General features: G+C 32.8%; 5 protein-coding genes across 5 annotated transcripts; 2 read left to right on the top strand and 3 right to left on the bottom strand.

Moving 5' to 3' along the window:
- Window positions 1-36: 36 nt before the first annotated feature.
- On the bottom strand, window positions 37-1,692 carry LOC143220683 (uncharacterized). Its single transcript, XM_076446292.1, has 8 exons — window positions 1,596-1,692; window positions 1,312-1,528; window positions 1,093-1,240; window positions 916-1,030; window positions 759-812; window positions 493-651; window positions 277-401; window positions 37-207 (listed from the first exon to the last, which is right to left on the bottom strand). Exons 1-8 carry the CDS (start codon window positions 1,690-1,692, stop codon window positions 37-39), a joined length of 1,086 nt encoding a protein of 361 aa, XP_076302407.1.
- A 939-nt stretch (window positions 1,693-2,631) lies between these two features.
- Window positions 2,632-3,920, top strand: LOC143220684 (protein FAM50 homolog). The gene is made up of 4 exons (XM_076446293.1): window positions 2,632-3,282; window positions 3,358-3,528; window positions 3,603-3,715; window positions 3,800-3,920. Exons 1-4 carry the CDS (start codon window positions 2,632-2,634, stop codon window positions 3,918-3,920), a joined length of 1,056 nt encoding a protein of 351 aa, XP_076302408.1.
- Window positions 3,921-5,227: 1,307 nt separating this feature from the next.
- On the bottom strand, window positions 5,228-6,252 carry LOC143220679 (uncharacterized). The gene is made up of 3 exons (XM_076446288.1): window positions 6,163-6,252; window positions 5,636-6,065; window positions 5,228-5,400 (listed from the first exon to the last, which is right to left on the bottom strand). The coding sequence occupies exons 1-3, from the start codon at window positions 6,250-6,252 to the stop codon at window positions 5,228-5,230; spliced, it is 693 nt and encodes a 230-aa protein (XP_076302403.1).
- Window positions 6,253-7,693: 1,441 nt separating this feature from the next.
- LOC143220686 (CDAN1-interacting nuclease 1-like) lies at window positions 7,694-8,914 on the bottom strand. Its single transcript, XM_076446296.1, has 6 exons — window positions 8,817-8,914; window positions 8,631-8,735; window positions 8,444-8,565; window positions 8,287-8,366; window positions 8,142-8,191; window positions 7,694-8,078 (listed from the first exon to the last, which is right to left on the bottom strand). The coding sequence occupies exons 1-6, from the start codon at window positions 8,912-8,914 to the stop codon at window positions 7,694-7,696; spliced, it is 840 nt and encodes a 279-aa protein (XP_076302411.1).
- Window positions 8,915-9,596: 682 nt separating this feature from the next.
- LOC143220678 (uncharacterized) lies at window positions 9,597-11,516 on the top strand. The gene is given in 5 exon segments (XM_076446287.1): window positions 9,597-9,672; window positions 9,749-10,015; window positions 10,018-10,175; window positions 10,177-11,062; window positions 11,065-11,516. Coding segments are annotated over 5 exon segments (1,839 nt in total).
- The last annotated feature ends 7,047 nt before the right edge of the window (window positions 11,517-18,563 follow it).

The raw sequence follows: 18,563 nt of genomic DNA, 5'->3' as shown, positions 1-18,563 counted from the left end.
CGAGATACCTTAATTTAAGCATTTGTGATCAATATTCTAAACTTCTCTTTGAAGATAACGTGCATCAGGTTGAGTGTATAATAATCGTCCAGGAACATTAGCACCAGAGGCACTAACATAAGTACCTGGTGGTGGTGGATATGGTGCTGGTGGTGGTTGAGGTGCCCTTACTGGATATCCTGATGTAATTCCACCAGTTTTTGCACCCTGTTATTAAATTTTTTGTAAATAAAGTGTATTATTATTTGAATATAGTAATATTTAAATATAAAAAACCTGTGGAGGTTGTTGAATAGGAATAGCCCCACCATGAATAGTAACATGACTATTTGGTCTTGAATAAAATTTATCTTCTGCATAAGCACCTTTATGATCCAATGAATGCAAGTTTGTGACATATGCTAATAAATAGAAAACATTGCAACATCTTCATCAGTTTATATAATTTTAAATTGATTAAAATAAAATATTTATACATAAATATTAATATACCAGTTTGATGTGTTGATAATGTTGCTCTGTTGGCTGTAAGATATACGGATTTAGTAGGTTCGGGTTCTCGGGACGGTTGAGACGTTGGTGCAGAGTAACTATAAACACTTTGACCAGTAGGGGCTGAATAAAAATTGGAGGTAGAATATTGATTATTCTCTGTAAAAAAATGCATAAGGACAAAGTTAAGGATGAGAAACACAAATCTGTTGTTGATTATATTGTAATGAAAGAGTATGGAAATTAAAGAAGGTTTATTCACTCACTGTTCCATAGAACAGCTCGGGAATCGCCAGATCTCCTAGCTGCTTCCTCAGATTCTATACAGGCACAAATATCTACATTTAATACCCTCTTTTCTTATTTCTCATATATCTTTTAGCATGAAATTATAATAATATATTATAATTTTAATATACTTACTGGAAGGTGGAGGATTATAACTTGGTATCGATGGTGTAGGTTTATATCCATAACCAGCATGATATGGTGAAGCTGTTGGAGGTGGTGAGGGACTATGTGTTCTCTTTAATGGCCCCTAAAAACAGGACCAATAAAGTAATTTAATTTTTTACAAATAAATAAATTTCATTCACTTACAGTTGGTAATAAAGTATGTGTTGGTGCACCAACAGCTACTTTATAAAGTGGACTGCTGCTTCGTGGTAATGGAAGGAACAATTGTGGATGAACTACTCTAGGTCCTGTTCCAGGATATCCTACTGCTGTTAAAACTTCTGGGCCAACACTATATAAGATATACATTCAATTGTAGCATATCATTCAAACTATATATATCTTAAGATATATAGTACAAACTTTGATTCTTTAATTAATTGTCGTCTTCTATTATCATCTTCATTTAAAACTTTCTTTAGTTGCAAGAATAATTGATGTTTTTCATCTTTTAATTGTGAAAGTTCATTTTCAAGATTAGATATTTGTTCTCTAGTTTCTCCTAAAGTCATTACATCTTGTTTTTGTTGACGTTCTCTTTCTTTTCTTTGTCGTTCTTCTTCCGCATCTGCTTCTTGTTCTACATATTTACAATAAAAATTTGAAAAAATAAAAATTTAATAAAAATTTCTTGTAAAGAAGGTTACCTTGCTTTTTTCGTTGTCTTTCTCTTGTAATATGGGTCTTTAATGCTTGCCACATTTGTTCGCTACGTTGAGGAGGACCCACAATTACCGCCGGCATTATTAATTAATATGTTCTAGATCTTAAAACAACACAAATCTGTTACAAAATCACAATAAATTCTGTCAAGACGAATTTTTTGTATACATCATTACGAATGATATAGACAATTTGGTCACAAATAATATGTAGTATAGATCTAACATCGTACGAAATTTTCTGTTTCATAAGTTGTAATACCAAACTTTAGAAAGTATATAGAGTTTTAGAGTATCATTACAATTTTTGTATTATTTAATACTTAAAAATAAATATAATTTCTATAATAGTAGGATAAGGACATAACTTCTTTTGTTTAATTATAAAAAAGGTAATAAATCTAATTTTTTATATAATACAAAGATTCACAATTTTGTGAAACTTGTACTTTGTTTATGCTAAAAATTTTATTATAATTGGTGACACTGAAAGTAACGTAAAAATAATCAAAATATCCAAATCATGACACAAAAACATACTGAGAGTCAAAATCTATGTTATATCATATGTATGGTTCAAGTTAAAATTTGTGTAAGCGAATACAGTATTGTTTTCGTGTTTTTCTATTTTTGTTATTGAAATTAGTGGAAAATATTTGTATTATAAAATGTATATTAATTACAATTAACAATATTTGTAATAAATACACAATATTTGGTAGGTTATGTACTTTTTATTATTAAATAACCTGTGATTTCAACTTTGTTACAGTTATTGTACAATAAAAATTATTATATTTATATTATATTTATAGCTATAAATAGTAAATATTTTAAATATACGCTTTACATATTTTTACATGTGATCTCTGTATTTTATTTTTATTATGAAAACTAATATTAGCTGAGGTTAACAATGATGTAATCCATAACTCTGGTATGGTGACTTTTTATAGCATTTAGCTCAAACAAGTACAAAGATTTTTAAGAGTTATTGGTCTACAATACTTTATTAAGAAATATGGCACATTATAAGGGAGCTGCCAGTGAAGCTGGTAGAGCAATGCAATTGATGAAAAAAAGAGAAATTGCTCAACAAGAAATAGAATTAAGAAAAAAGAAAATAGAAGATGACCTAAAAATTCATAACATAGAAAACAAATTTGCAACACATTATAATGCTGTTGAACAGCAGTTAAAAACATCTACTATAGGCTTGGTTACCTTAAATGAAATGAAAGCAAAACAAGAAAATATAGTGAAAGAACGGGAAAGAAAATTAGCACAAAAAGAACGTGAAAAAGAACAAGAAAAAGAAAGGGCACTTGCTGCAAAACAAGCTGAAAAAAATAAGCAGAAGAAACAAATACAAGCTTTATCTTTTAATTTGGATGAAGATGATGTAGAACTTTCTGAAGAAGAAACAGAATTAAAGTCAGAAACATTAAAAGATGAAGATATTGGACCAGTAGTGAAAAAAATTAAAAAAAATCCAGATGTGGATACAAGCTTTTTGCCCGATAGAGAAAGAGAAGAAGAAGAAAACAGATTAAGAGAAGAATTAAGGCAAGAGTGGGCTAGAAAACAAAATGCACTAAAAGAAGAAGAGATCGAAATTACTTTCAGCTATTGGGATGGTTCTGGGCACAGAAGAAGTGTTATTATGAAAAAGGTAAAGGTTTAATTATTATTGCAAGTATAATTTTCTTTTTAATTAGAAGAATAATTTTATACTAATTGTTATTAGTTCGCACTGTTGGTAGGTAATTCTATTTATCAACTTCTTCAGAGATGTCTAGAAGTTTTAAGACGTGAGTTCAGTGAACTTAAAACAGTTATGGCTGACCAGTTAATGTATGTTAAAGAAGATCTTATTTTGCCACATCATTATACATTTTATGATTTTATTGTAACAAAGGTAAATTTATTATAAACAGACTACATCCATGTGAAATATTGTAAAAATAGAAAATTGGTTAATTTTTTTATCAGGCAAGAGGAAAGAGTGGACCTCTTTTTACTTTTGATGTCCATGATGATATTCGTGTTATGCATGATGCTTCTGTTGAAACAGAAGAATCTCATGCTGGAAAAGTATTACTTCGGTAGTATATATAAATATATATATATATTTATTAATATTATTCAGTGCTTGCATGTTAAAAATGATTAATTATACCTAATTTCAGATCATGGTATGAAAGAAATAAACATATATTTCCTGCTAGTAGATGGGAACCTTTTGATCCAACAAAAAGTTATGACAAATACACAGTATCAGATAAAAATAGGAAAAAAGATAAAATTTAATGAAAGGTAAATTGTATAGGGAATAATTGTATAATAAAATTATCAATACATATTGTGTTCACTACAGGAAAATTAAAAAAATATTAATATATATTTAATTATAGTCAGCTGAAATTTTTATTTTTCAATTCTTTAATTATAAAATAAAAATAGGCATTGCTTAAATTATAAGCTGAACATTATTTATCCTGTATATTTCAAATAATGCACTGAAATTTCATAAAGATATTTCATATATACTGTAAATAGTATAGTAATTAATACATTGATAGGGTTATAATGATAGGAAGTTAATTATACAAGTTTAAAACAATTATCTATTACAATAATCTATCTATTCGTTTTCATCTTCAATAACATTCATGGTTGACAATGGATTTATAATATGAGCTTCTTTTAGTACTTTATCTGTAACATCATTATCAATATGCTGTAGATTTTGTATCACTGATGTATTGTCAAATGTCAAAATTGGACTATTTGTATTAAATACATTATTTTGTTTTAAAAGTTGGCTTTCTTCATTAGATAAATTTTTCTGAAAAATTTGTCACTTTAAAATAACGTTTTGATTAATAAACTTTTAGTAATTATATCATTAACTCACTTTTTCCTTTACATCTAATAACATTTCTTCTATTTCTGTATTCACTATATATGGATTACTATAAGAATCTTGCATTACTTTATTTATGTCTTTAATATAACGAGTTGAATTAATAGACTTCCATTCGACCTTTTCAACATGGAATAATATTTAAAAAAGATTAATGAAAGTATTAAGTTTTCATAAGGTATAATTACTGACCTGACTTACTTTGTTATCAAGATTTAAAAGATTTACATTATCTTTACTTTGAAGTAGCCTCCATTTAGAATTATCAAGTGATATGTATGGTTCATTATTTTTATGAAACTCTATATTTGCAATTTTTGTTAAATTTTTTATATTATATAAATAAATATAATATTAGACATAAACGTTTAAAATACATTGTACCTAAAGTATTCAATAATAATATCATATTTGTTCAAAAATACTCTGAACAAAAACATTATTATTGAATTCTTTTACGCGTTATCCTTATTGTCGTACCTGTATTCGGTGTTGTATAGGTCGGGCATAAGCAAAAGAATTGCCGCGTATTTTCTGCTAGTTTACCGGTTTCAGTTGGATTCGATGCTAAAATTTTTTCTAGCCGCTTCCGATTTTCACATTGATAAAATAAAGTATCTTCGATTGCTTCCTACAGCACGATTAAAGTATTTTCACTTATAATGGTAATAACAATTATTTTTTCATCGAATTATAAGACGTAGTTTACTTTTACTTTATCATTCATTGCACATATAAGATTATCAAGATTTTTCATTTCCAAAATTTCCTTCTGTATGCATTCATCCTTCGCATTAATATTTAAAATATTAATATCATCTTCCCATTCATCTTCGAAAAATTCCTCTTTGATATATAGCAATTCTAATTAAATACAATTTATTTTATCAAATCTATGTAATGTACGATATATGTATATAACGAAAAATTACCGAATATTTAAAACATTATCTTTCGTCAAATAATTATTTCACAATAATCACTTTCTAACACATTTTGCGATAAGAAAGCAATAATGATAATACAATTATCTCTATGTATCAGCATTTGTTTGTTTCTTCTTTTATATCGTCACTCGAGTTAGGTAACATGATAGTACCTCTTTCCGGCTTCCATGAGATTTCCGTATTTTCAATTTGGTGTTCTTCAGTTGAAAAATCAGAAAAATCTTTTGTCATAGAAGTTACAGGTGATTCTACCGTGGAAAGACGATCAGTTGTTACTAGTTCCATTGATGGTGAACGATTCAAAGTTTTGAATGAAGTATTGTCGTATTGTGTTACAGTTTTAAGAACAGATTTTTCATTAATGCTATCTTTGAAAGTACCGACAGAATAACAGTCCGACTTTGGTCTGGTTTCAACTAAAGGTAAATGACTTCGTTGATTTACGCAGTGGTTAGACGTAGAAGTGCGTGATGATTGAATACTATTGATTTTGCGACGCGATCGTAATTGTATTTTACATTCTTCTTCATCACTGCTACCCTCCGTATATAATTCTTCTCCTGATATCCATAATTCTTCTTCCTACAAAGGAGTTGAAATTCCAATTATTCAATCAGTAATCATATATTTTTTCAACTATGAATGTTAAGTAGAAACGTCGGAAAAAGTTTCACTTTACCTCCTTTTTGATTTTGGCAAGTTGCGATTGTAATGCAGTTTTTGTTAATTGTTCCTGCAATTTAGGGTTGCTTGTTGTTTTGTTCGCCATCCTACTATTAAACATATCACGACGCTATATAAGTAGATAATTTTATAATTTAGTTCATGCGAATATTGTATGGGATATCACGTCTATGTTTGAAATTCCAAAGATCACTATACGAGTAAAAGGTTGATTCAAAAAATTAACAGAGGTATAATAATCGGGATTTTTCTAGATATATCTGAGGCTACCATCAGTTCTTCTCGATGTTCTCGAACAAAAAGAAAACTGGTAAAAAATTGAGTATGATTACGTTTAGAGAGTTTTATAAATTTAATTATGAATTTAAATTAATTCAATGTATATATATGGTATGTCCTTGAACTAGGGAAATCTGGAACGAGGGTGAAATGGGTCAAGGTTATATGTCATAATAAGTGCAAGCGGTGTTTGAATTCGCAATTAATGAAAATTGTTATGATTTGAAATTTGCTATATATCTTTTTTTAATAACTTACCGATGTTATCTTATATCAAGGACACATATAACAAATTCATTAAATGTTTTGTTTATTTTTATTTATTTATTCAGTTTTTAATAGTGGAAATTTTGTTTTTTATCTACATAAAAGATATATGTATAATTTATTTAACAAAAAGTACGTATTATCAAATATAATAGGAATTTATACGAGGTAATGGTTTTATAAGTACATATGTTTTAAAATATTCAGTCTAAAAATTTTGATTTCCGAATTACGAATTTTTATATAATTTGATGATTCAAATGATTAATTGACAAAATTTGAAAACATTACCTCGATTTTTCTGGTCTCACGCGTCTTGGAATTAAATACCGTGAGGAAGCGAAAGATTCACGTGGTGATTTTCTGTATAATTCTCGATTATGCAATGATTCTCAGTAGTAACAGGTGATATCAAGCTGCATTCTGTTGTATGCAATTAATGTCTTTTAACTTTGAAATGTTTGTTTATTACATTATTAGGTTTATTATAGCATCATGTTTATCACACGTGTGATGTTTTATTATTCTTGTGTTATAAATCAATTCACGAGGCCAAGACGTTTTGACGTTTCTTTGTACGGGTTTTGTGTTGTGCTATATTAGTGGGTACTTGAAAGCTGTACGAGATACTGCACATTGGCTTTGAAATCGCGACAGTAGCGGCGCCTATGACCACATACAGCTCGATATATAAATAAACGTATTAGCTTGTTTGTGCGATGTACCGTGTGCTTCCCTACAGTAAATGTGAACTCGCTTCTTTTTAATGCTCTTAGTCATGATTTTGTTAAAGGAGGGAGGATGTGGAGAAAAACGAGACAGCTATTTGAAACAAACTTTCAAATAATTTTAAATTGATAGTGATAAGCTGATATAAACAAAAATATTATTTTATATTTAACAATAATTCTTATTGCATGAGTATCACATAATACTAATATTGTTATGAAATAAAACTTTCAAAATTATGCCAGTTATGATTACAAAGTTGTAGGTTTAATACAAGTAGGATCCATGTATGTAATATTTTCTGGAAAATGGTCCATGATAACAAACCTTTTTTCATTAGGTTCACTTAGATTGTCCAAGAATCCAAACCAATAAATTACAAGCCCTGGACCAAACCTATTCCAGTAACTTAGAAATTGCTCTTTAATGTATTTCTGATGTATTTCTTTATTCCCAAATCTTGCCTTAGATTCTATCCAGTTAATTACACATCCATTTACTGCAATTGGTACCTCAAGCTTGAAATCTGGAGTTTTATCATATCCTCTTGATCTTAAATGTTCCTCATTACGAAATGCAAGATTTCGTTCAGTTAAGTAGTTTTGTACCTTTAGTTCATATTCTTGACCTACAGAACTATAAATTTAATTTATAAAGATATGCACAACTGACTATTTTACTTAATATTACAATACATACAATCCAATAGCAACCGATATAGATCCATACACATTGTCATATAATATACACTGTAAAACAATATGTACTTATATACATTGTCAACACTACTTATATAGTATGCCTATTTGATTTCTAAATTATTAGTAAATTTTGGATTTATTACCAAATAGACCTCATATGCTAGATCCTTGTCCTGTATGAGAGTAGTATCTTTAAATAATTCATTAACTTCATTTCGGGAAACTAAAAGTACATAGTATTTTCAATAATTTAAGAATAACAAACGTGTTATAAAATATCTTAAATCATATGTAAATTACCATACTGTCCACAATGTTTTTTAAGAACATTTTTGGCTAATAGTGCAGGTGGTACACCAATATCTTTTGCCATTTTCAATAAAATTCCAACAGGTTCCCCATTTTGCACAGCTTTTTTGTACCTGTTATTTAAATTATTTAATAATGCATATATTTTATAACATTAGAAGAAGAATACTATACTTACGTATCATAATAATTCTTATTATCACCAAATAATTTACCATGATTAACTTTCATTTTATGTTGTATTTCTAAAGATAATATGCTATATAATGTATATGCTGAAACACTAAATGAAAGAAAAATAAATATTCTAGGTATTAGACAATTAAATCAAAGTGTTTATAGTTCTATAATAAAATGATCTTACTCGCTATATTTCTCTTTTAAAACATCTTTACAATCTTTTGATAAGCCACGAAATTTTCGAATCGTTTTCACTATATCGTTGTATAATTCAGGCTTCATATTGGATTCTTATTTCGTAAACTTAGAATAAATTTGTTTAAATAGTTTCAGCTTTCTTTCGTCATTATCATAAAATATTTATATTTACATTGATATTACTCTATACATGTGCAATATTGATATTTGCTGACAGAAACTACATATATATATTTTACATATCATTCATTTGAAGTTGACGCTTTATTCAATTTTTGAGGGAAATTTAAATGTATCATTTGAGATTATATTTTTATTGTGCATAAATAAGAAGATACTCATTATTATAATTAGGTTTATAGAATATTAAAAACAGTATTCTTCTTTTGATTAAGATATTGATTAATCTTAAAATAATTTACAATGTAAAAGGAATATATTAAAAAACTGTTACCGAAAGTACCTATTTTCACTTTGTATAAGAAGGGATAGTAGGGTTAGAGAATCGTGAAGTTTGGTAGTTGTTATTGTCTTTCGATTTCTTTATATCTGAGATATACAGAAGAAACGCAAATATTGCCTAGACAAAAATTTCTAAACAAAAACATAAAAAATTGAGTATTATGATTATTATGAATTACTTAGACAATTAATTCGAAATAGTATTAATTTATGCATTGAAAGTATATGACAGCTTTACTGGTATTTAACCTTTAATTTATTATTAACTCGTGTGTCAATTTCGCATCTTAATCTTGTAAAAATTATGAATGAAGGTAAAGGGTCCACAAAAATACGCAATGTGCGACGAGAAAATAGTAAAATTAATAATGTACAAGAAGGTAATTCATGTAATTTATATAAATAACAAATTAGTACCATTAATTAACCGTTAATGTTGTAAATTTTTTGTTACAGTTTCATTAAGAACAAGCATGAAAGTTGATGTAAGAAATGATTCTCCTCAACATTCTTATGATTCACGTGTTTCTGGTCACAGTACTCCAATTCAAAAGAGAGATCATGTATTTGATGTAGAAGATTCTCCTGAATTAGATTATCGGTGCAGTCCAATTTCAATGATTTGTACACAAGATGGAGGTAATGAAATTGCTTGGGATTGGCAGACATCTGTTAATAAAGTTCATGATAAACCTAAACAATCAAACAATCATATTGAAACCCCCAAAGAACCAGACAACTACAAAAGAAACGCAACTCTAATTCTCCTTTACTACAAAAGCCATTTAAAAGGAAGCAAGTAAAAATGGAAAATATAGAAAATATTGGGAAACTGACAGCTGAATTAAAAGCTTTAAGTGAAAAAATGAAAAGCATACAACAAAAAATCTAATAATGATACGGTCGAAGATGAAAATGATTTAAAAGTTGAAAGTAAGAATAAATTGTTGATAGAATCAGATAGTGAAAACAGTGATGACATAATTGTAGATTGCGTGATTAATAGGGGCACACCACAAATAAATTCTCCCATTGTTCATAGTAATAACAAAAAAATTACAAATTATGAAGAATTATTTGATGATTCAATTGATGATTCAATGGTAAGATGTAGTCAAGAAATCGAAGAAAAATTGAACTTGTGTAAAGGTAAAATGAATAACACAATGCAATTATCTACAATAAATGAAAAAAAGGAATCATTTTCTATATCTGAAAAGGAATTTCATCATCTGACTACATCTAACACCTCTACTGAATGTTCTAAAAGTTCTAGTATTTCTAAAACTTCTTCAACCAATACAAGTGGTTATGTAAAAACATATTCAAATAATTCAAATAAAGTAAATTCCACCTTAAATGTTTCAACGTCAAACTCAAAACTTATCAACAATAATGCCATAAATGTAACTCATGGAAACCAAATATTAAAAGACAAAAGTATGGCAGATTTTCCGGATGATTCTTTTGATGACTGTTTAGCAACTTGTATAGAAGATGACAAAGTATTATCCAAATTGTCAGAGTATGATTTCAATCCTTCAAATTCACGTCATAATACTGAAAATTTAAAAAAAGTACCCAAACACGATACTTCTAATACAGTTGCTAATAAAATGACAACAAACAATTTTCTTTCAAAAATAATAGCTCATAGTAAGAGAGAACTTATTACAGATGATTTGGTAGAGGAAGTTGCGATTGTAAACGATAAAAAAATAATACAAAACGCTTTTCCTAGCAAAAATTCTTTAGAAAACAGAAAATTCTTTAAACAAAGAGTTTATCAGATCAATGTATTTATCAAACTAAAAATGCTAATATAAAAAATAAAATAACGAATGCATCAAAATCTGAAAAACGATTGCAATCTAATTTGGTTACTCCATCAGTAAGTACTACATTTCCTATCATAAATGGTCAGAATCCATATAAAAATAATAATCGTCCATCAATTAATGGTGTGGAAAATGTAAATAAACTTAACAGATTAGACGAAAAAGAAGGTGGCAACTGTATTGTTAAATACAAATCTACTAGCAATTTATCTAGTATAAAAGAAGGAAAAGAATCACAGTCTACACAATGTACTCCAGAAGAAATAGAAAGAAAGCGATTAGAAGCGAAGATGAAACTCGAAGCAAAGCGAAAATTACAGCAAACGAATACAAGGATGACTGGTATTCTACCGGAAACTTCGGTGAATAAATGTGTGAAAAGGTGATGGATTGGTATCTTTCACTCAGAGGAGTTAATGAAGTTATCTTTTACAATATTATGTTGTTATATTTACAGCTAATGTGACTATTCTCCATATCACTGTGATCACAAATGTGTCAAAATATACATTTACTTAATAAAAAGTATTTTTTTAAAATACTTCATAAAGAAATAATTTTGAAGTACTATCTAAACTAGTATGAATCATGTTAATAGTTTTAATTTATTTTCGAAAAGATTATTATATCCATGTAAAATATACAGTTCATAAATTATAATCGTCATGTTAAAATACTATGAATATGTTATGTTGTTTTTTACATGTATTTATACGATTATAATATTATAATTATTATAATATGTACCAATTTTGTGCCTTAGGTAATAAGTTCAAGAAATGAAAATAAATATCGAATCGCCTTGTAAATATGTTTATAATGGTATGTTTATTTCAATATGCATTTTTAAATCATATCTTTTATTATAACATATTGTACGTTACTAGCATTTTTTTTTTTTTTTTTTTTTTCTTTTTTATGAAACATTAGGAAATCGCGCGAAATCGGATACATTCAAAAGCAATAACGTTAATACGGTTATCAAGAAATGCTAAGGTAAACTCCCTTAAATAATTATTAACAGGATAAGCGAGTTATATAAGATTATCATAACATAGTGTAATGACGTATCACGTAAATATTTAGAAGAAATTCTCAACGCGCATGTTTAACGGATGGGTGCCATTACTCGAACACGCCATTTAATCGATACACCATGTGACGTCAAATGAGCGCATCGCAGTATTTCCGCTTCGCGCACGTGATGTAAATTCATGGTCAGTAACATATTTTTTTTTTTTTTCGAAATACCTATAAATTTGTACGGATTGAATTTCAAAAATTTGAATACATAACACTTCGATTCATTTTACGAGCTTAGCGACTGCGCATGCGTAGGCCGTTCCCACCACAAATACCTGGCCAATTGGGAGCCATACCAATCGTGCACATCACCCTCTGATTGGTCGAGCGGTCGGATGGGGAAATGGTAATAAGCCAGTCGGCCAGCGACAAGCATGGGGAAAGCACGTGCCATTTACATTGTTGCGCACGATTCGGCGAAATTATACATCGCCTCGCACCATTATACCACCACCCCTACCGACATTCTCTCCACTAGTGAGACGAACGTTGTCGGTAACGCCACTAGCGTCGCTACCACCACCGAGAAAAAGCCATCGGCTTCCTCTTCCGTGGAAGTGGTTGATAGCTCGAAAATCACAGTACCATCGCGTACACCGAGAACAGTGCCCACGAATGCGAGATATATCAGCGTCCGTCGCCGGCCTGTCACGATGCTACTCGCGGTGATCGCGCTACTCTGCGCGGTAAGCAGTGCCGAGGTGTTCACCAACACGTTTCTCGTGAAGATGAGGCAGCCTGCAGAGAGACACATTGCAGATCGCGTGGCTGCCAGGAATGGATTCGTCAATCTTGGACCGGTAAGATGAAATAAATAATAACTGATCTTCTACGGGTAAACGTCTCTTTCGCGAGAAAACGAATCGTCGTGAGAATGTCACGAAAGAGACGAAACCGATTTATTTTACTTTTAAGATAGTTCATTTCGTCACGCGAGATACATAACCAGCTAGATTTTCTCCACCAGTGTCTCGATGTTCGATTAGAATGGAAAACTGCGGAATTTATCGCGAAATCACTTCCGCGAGTTTCAACGAACTACTTTGCGATAGTGGTAGGGTACACAGCACGAGCTCTTGACACTGACACATATCGTTTGAATGTAGTACGTAAACGGCACTACCGCGGCAAGGAAATTGCTTATCTGGGGTGAAACAGAGTGTGGCTTAGGGCGCGGATGGGGTGAACACGCTAGGATGAGAATGAAATCTCTCTTGAACGATCGATAAGTTTGTACAGAAAAAATACTTAAGAACAAATGCCACTGTTTACATATATATATATATATCTATTCAAGCTTGGATCGCACTTGAAGATTCTTCGGCGTAGTAAAACCACGGCGGAACGTACAAGTGCGATCTATTCGGTGTTCCTAACCTAAAATTTAATCGAATTCGATTACATTTATCAGAATGTGATAAAATTTGATAAATTTTAATAAAACGTTTCAGCCCAAAAGAATTAACCCGGATTGTTCGATTTGTTTAAATTCCAATGCCGAAATTTATTTAAAATATATTTCTACTATTTATTTTATTTATTTTTCCATGCTTTTTGAAAATTCGATAGATCGATAGATCACCGGATACGATTCGTCTGTTATCGATCCGTGGCTAGTTTATATGTTGGAAAATCTGCATAGGTCCCGTTTATCCTTGTTCCACTTCACCGTTGATTTATATCGAATCGAACTCGTTATCGGTTTGCTCGCATGAACGACCGATATTCACCGCGAGTTCGTAGGATCTATCAGAGGCATTGATTTCGTGCCGGTTGTTTCGAATACCCGCATTATCGCAGAAACGTGTTCGAAACAGTTGGCCGACGTCATAAACACGTAGGATACGTGTTAACGATAAGATTAACTTCGCTTATAGCCTCGTACCGCTACTAGGGTAAACTTTCTCCGAGATCGTGTCAATTTTACCATTTTTCCCCTTTTTTCCTCTTTTTTCTTATATTTTTTTTTCGATAAATATTATTTATCGAAATGTTACGAAATTTCACTCGTCCAGTTACCTATCATTTTCGACACTCGTGGTTGCATGAATTCATCGGTGTATCCCGATTTCCGACCGGCTTTAATCTAAGGGAAAACCTCGGTCTGTGGTCAGACAGCGCAACAGTGAAAGCGTCGCGGCGTGGTCCGACGCCTACGCGATAAGCTCTGCGTAGGCATTGTCCAACACCGTCAGCTTTTTGCCTATCTATTTTTCCTTCAATACATCGTGGGACAGTGTCGTTTTCCCCGTAAAACCACGCTCGCGTTAAAACGATCCGTCTGCAAGGAATTCACAGAGACACGAATAAACGGTTGGACGTTTCGCAAATGAAATGTCCCCTCGTTACACGAATTTCCCTTATTTCGCTCTCGCACCCGACTAAATCTAGATATTGTACATTTTAAAATTCTTTTTCCCCTCTCTCTTTTTGCGCGCAAATGTTTATTCAATTTTGTTATTGTTCGTTAAGGAACGTTTCCCGTTTCGCGTTATCGGACCGTGTGATTTCGTTGAGCAAATTTCCGGAATTTGCCTGCAACGGGGCAAGTTTAAATAAGAATCCCTGGCGGACGTTAACGAACAGCAACAGGGTAAATGCTCGAGGAAAAAAAGCGAGGTCGCCTGCAGTTGGCGCGAGGCTAGAAAGCTCGACGGCGAACTTGCTCGAGGATTATAATTACTGCGAGGAAGTCGGAGAACAAGGAGGAAGGTATCTCCGCGAGGTCGAGGCGAGGCAGACGTTTTCTTCCCGGCGTTTCGCCACGATGCAAACGGTTCTGAGAGGAGAAACGGCGCAAAAGCTGTCCCCGGAGGAAAGAGAGGACCGGAGGAGATAGGTTTGAAATTATTTTTCTTCCTTTCTTGCGAAACGGCACTCGAGCAACAGCCTACCGCGTCGGATAAATTGCGTTAGTCTTTGCCCAACGTGACGTCCGGGGGTTATTTCCTTTTATTAGGTTCGCTCGACGAAAGTTGCCGAGTCTTCTTTACCTTGGAGAACTATTCTCTCCTTCGTTGTTGGCTCTTCGATAATTCTACCCTCTTTTGTGTCTCGTGATACCCGTGGAACGCGTCTCGCCATTCACCATTTTTACCATTTACTCCTCGAGAAAGATCTGTGTCACTTTATTCTGTAAAGACACAACTGAAAAATCATGAAAAATTTATCATATACCATTTACTTCTCGAGGAAGATCTGTTTCACCTTCGCTACCATTTCTTATTTCACCATTCCTTGTGACCCGATTGAAAAATCACGAAAACGTTGCGAAGATATTCGTTTACTTCATTATCATCGATGCGAAGGCAGGTGTGTTTGAAGTTGGAGACGAAATAACGCACAATAACGCGCAAAGATAGTATTTCTGAGTCGCGTCGCTTGTTAAACGAAGGAAATGTGTCTAGAAATTGACTGCGTCGCGGTGACTTTACCTTTTCTATAAACAAAGGCGACTTAAATGTTTGCTGCGATTACTTTTAGCTGCAAGCTTCCACGTTGGATCGTCGCGAGTTCAGGCTTTATCCAAGGGGTTTAGTTTGGAATTTTCCTCGGCTCGAAATATCCGTTACACTTAGTTACAGCAAATCTCCTTAGTTTTACGGTTATGTACGCGTTGTACGATGCGCCGGTTTCGGAACGGCCGGCAATATACGTTTAGGACAACGGTTAGTGGATGTACAGGATGTATAAAAATTATATATCGCTACTTGACAGCGCAAAACAAGAATTCTACGGTTCTACGATTAAAAGAAGTAACAAATATCTCTTCCTTTGCGGAAAGAAAATGTCTGAAAGTCATCTATCAAGGTTCACAGCACCAAATTTCACACGACCTCGATGTATACGTGTATATATTTCGTAAAGCATGCGATCGATACAGATATTACGCAGAATGCTCGGTAAAAATCCGGAATGGAATAAAAATCGGAAGTTTTATACAATTTCTCCTAATTTATCATCGAGTATTACGCATAACGACCTATTACTCTTTCGGCCTATAGAATATGAGAGAATACTTGTAGGAAATTTGAATAATATCTGTAGTCTCGTGCAGTAACGTTTACTAACATCGAAGGGTCTCACGAAAGGTCTTTCGTTGCCTCGTTGACAACAAACTTTTTTTTTTCCCGGACTCAGTCTGGACAGCGATCACAAAATCGTTAAACTAGGCCCCGATTAACTCGAGACCCCTGCTGCGAAAAAGAATTATCAAAACGTGGAGAATTTTACTAAAGGGAAATCTCGGGAAACGCGTTCGATTGGGTGATGTAACGGCGTTATCTGCCGCTTCGTTAATGAAAACGCGTCACTCGTTTCCTTTGCTAATTCCAGCATTATTCGCGACGCCGTGTAATTTTATACGTATTGTCCTCCTATTTTTAGTCCATTATCAGATTTACCGGTCGTCCTACGCGATAGGAAGCGTACTCTAATAATAAACGATCAAACGTTCCGTTATACCTTCGTTAAGAGCCCCGTTACACCGTTATTGCAAAGTTAACGAGATAATCGGAGAATTCTGTTGAAAGATAGCCTGTTACACGGTGGAACAGTCGTGGAAAGCGATTTCTGACGGTTTCCGAAGTCGACCGAGCGGAAAGTTTACTCGAAGCTCGTTGGAAATGTAATCGAGCGGAAAGACGAAAAGATTAGGCGAGATTGGTGAATATCGTATCTCGATTCGTCGTTCAAACTCGTCCAGGGGACGTAATTTATCCTATCCGAAGAATCGATCTCTCTAATTGGCATGCATGTAAACCGAGGTTTTCGTACACCCTTTCTTAGCCGAATCCCGCGTGTCTCGTTACAGCCTTATCGGAAATTTATAAATAGTTTTCCAACGAAACCGTAACTAGAAAGTTTTCCAATGAAATAATAAACAGTAAGTTGCCAAACGAAAAGAAAGGAGGATACGGTGCGTTGGAAATTCCAATATCATTTGAGCAGTTAGGATTTGACCGTTGGAGGGTCGTAAAGGGGCCCTACAGGCCTGACTTTGTTTCGCGACGAAAGATTAATTTCCGATACTTTTATCGTTCAACATTTCGATATTTTTATCGTTCGAACGCTTAGATTTGATCGTTGGAAGGCCGTAAAGGGGTCCTATAGGCCTGACTTTGTTTCGCGACGGAACACCAATGCCGGAGGATCGATTTCTCCTTAAACTCCATATTTACAGAGTTTCGTGACGTTGTTTTATCTGATCGCCGGGTTTTCCCGGCCGCCTTTAGCGCGATTAATCGTCCGGTGACGTGCGCGTTGGATTATTACAGTGATCGATCGCGTCCACCGATTAGGATTGTCATCGTGGGCAGCGATGGATTTCCATCGCGAGATTGTAAGAGGCAGAGGATAACGAAAGGATTCGAAGCGTCGGCGACTCGCGGTGTCTTGCGAGCGAATATCGAAGGGAGAGAATGAAAATTGCTAGAGAATCGAATAGCTTCGCGGCGAATAATAAAAAGATTAGCCGAGAGAAGCCGCGTGGAATAATCATGTTAAATAGGTCGATCGATTGGAATGTTGCGGTAACCACGCTAACCTTTCGATTCGCCGTTGCAAAACTTGAACGAGACAAGGGTGAAAACCCTGTTCCTCTGTTCTTTCTCTGTGTAATTCCGCTCGGGCGAAAGGAAGGAAGAGGATAGGAAGGAAAAACTTTCGCGCTGATCTCGGTCTACAAACTCCGGCAATCTTCTTTACGTAAGCACGTTCACGACCCGAGGGAAACTTTCCTTCGATCACAATGCTAGCAACTAATTATACCTCTTTATTAACGAGCAGGGTTTGTTAACACCTTGGCTACCGGAAATGTCAAATGTCGACCCTTGTTTCTGAAATATCGAACATCGTCTTTTATTTTTCAACGGTGTAGTATCCCTATTAAATCTTTAACTCCTTGTTAACGTCGCGATGTTTCTCATTAGAATTTTCGATAATTTTTCATTTCATTTTTGAAGGGTATAGTACCCATATCAAATCTTTAACTCGTTATTAACATCGCGATGGTTTCCGATTAGAATTCCGATAATTTCTTACGGAATATTTAATATTTATATTAATAAATTTACCCTTTCGATATACAAGTCTACGTGGGCCCTATACCGTGTCTCATTCTTGCATTATAATTACAAACATATTTATACGCAAAATTATGCAATTCGTGCATTCTATCCTAACTTTGCTTAATTAGGATAGATATTGAAATTAATAATATATTTAAGGATAGACTTTCAGGGATAGGTATTCGGAATGATTAACAATCTATTAGCTAATATAACTAAAATTTCGCGTCACCGTTAAATTTATTTCATCATATCGCGACATTTGAAACGTTAGCCATGACT

This window comes from Lasioglossum baleicum, unplaced genomic scaffold (genome assembly GCF_051020765.1).
Source record: "Lasioglossum baleicum unplaced genomic scaffold, iyLasBale1 scaffold1435, whole genome shotgun sequence".
Lineage (NCBI taxonomy): Eukaryota > Metazoa > Arthropoda > Insecta > Hymenoptera > Halictidae > Lasioglossum > Lasioglossum baleicum.
The sequence above is the reverse complement of the archived record's forward strand: the minus strand, read 5'-3'. Positions and strand labels throughout refer to the sequence as shown.

Excerpts from the sequence above, each read along its gene's own strand:
- LOC143220684 (XM_076446293.1), top strand. The coding sequence starts at position 2,632 with ATGGCACATTATAAGGGAGCTGCCAGTGAAGCTGGTAGAGCAATGCAA. Across the intron at positions 3,283-3,357 it reads GAAGTGTTATTATGAAAAAG|TTCGCACTGTTGGTAGGTAA; the intron begins GTAAAGGTTTAA and ends AATTGTTATTAG. Across the intron at positions 3,529-3,602 it reads ATGATTTTATTGTAACAAAG|GCAAGAGGAAAGAGTGGACC; the intron begins GTAAATTTATTA and ends TTTTTTTATCAG.
- LOC143220686 (XM_076446296.1), bottom strand. The coding sequence starts at position 8,914 with ATGAAGCCTGAATTATACAACGATATAGTGAAAACGATTCGAAAATTT. Across the intron at positions 8,736-8,816 it reads TTAAAAGAGAAATATAGCGA|TGTTTCAGCATATACATTAT; the intron begins GTAAGATCATTT and ends TCTTTCATTTAG. Across the intron at positions 8,192-8,286 it reads TAGCATATGAGGTCTATTTG|TGTATATTATATGACAATGT; the intron begins GTAATAAATCCA and ends ATTGTTTTACAG.
- LOC143220679 (XM_076446288.1), bottom strand. The coding sequence starts at position 6,252 with ATGGCGAACAAAACAACAAGCAACCCTAAATTGCAGGAACAATTAACA. Across the intron at positions 6,066-6,162 it reads TTGCCAAAATCAAAAAGGAG|GAAGAAGAATTATGGATATC; the intron begins GTAAAGTGAAAC and ends ACTCCTTTGTAG. Across the intron at positions 5,401-5,635 it reads CTCATGGAAGCCGGAAAGAG|AATTGCTATATATCAAAGAG; the intron begins GTACTATCATGT and ends GTATTTAATTAG.
- LOC143220683 (XM_076446292.1), bottom strand. The coding sequence starts at position 1,692 with ATGCCGGCGGTAATTGTGGGTCCTCCTCAACGTAGCGAACAAATGTGG. Across the intron at positions 1,241-1,311 it reads CAATTAATTAAAGAATCAAA|TGTTGGCCCAGAAGTTTTAA; the intron begins GTTTGTACTATA and ends TATCTTATATAG. Across the intron at positions 1,031-1,092 it reads CACATACTTTATTACCAACT|GGGCCATTAAAGAGAACACA; the intron begins GTAAGTGAATGA and ends TCCTGTTTTTAG.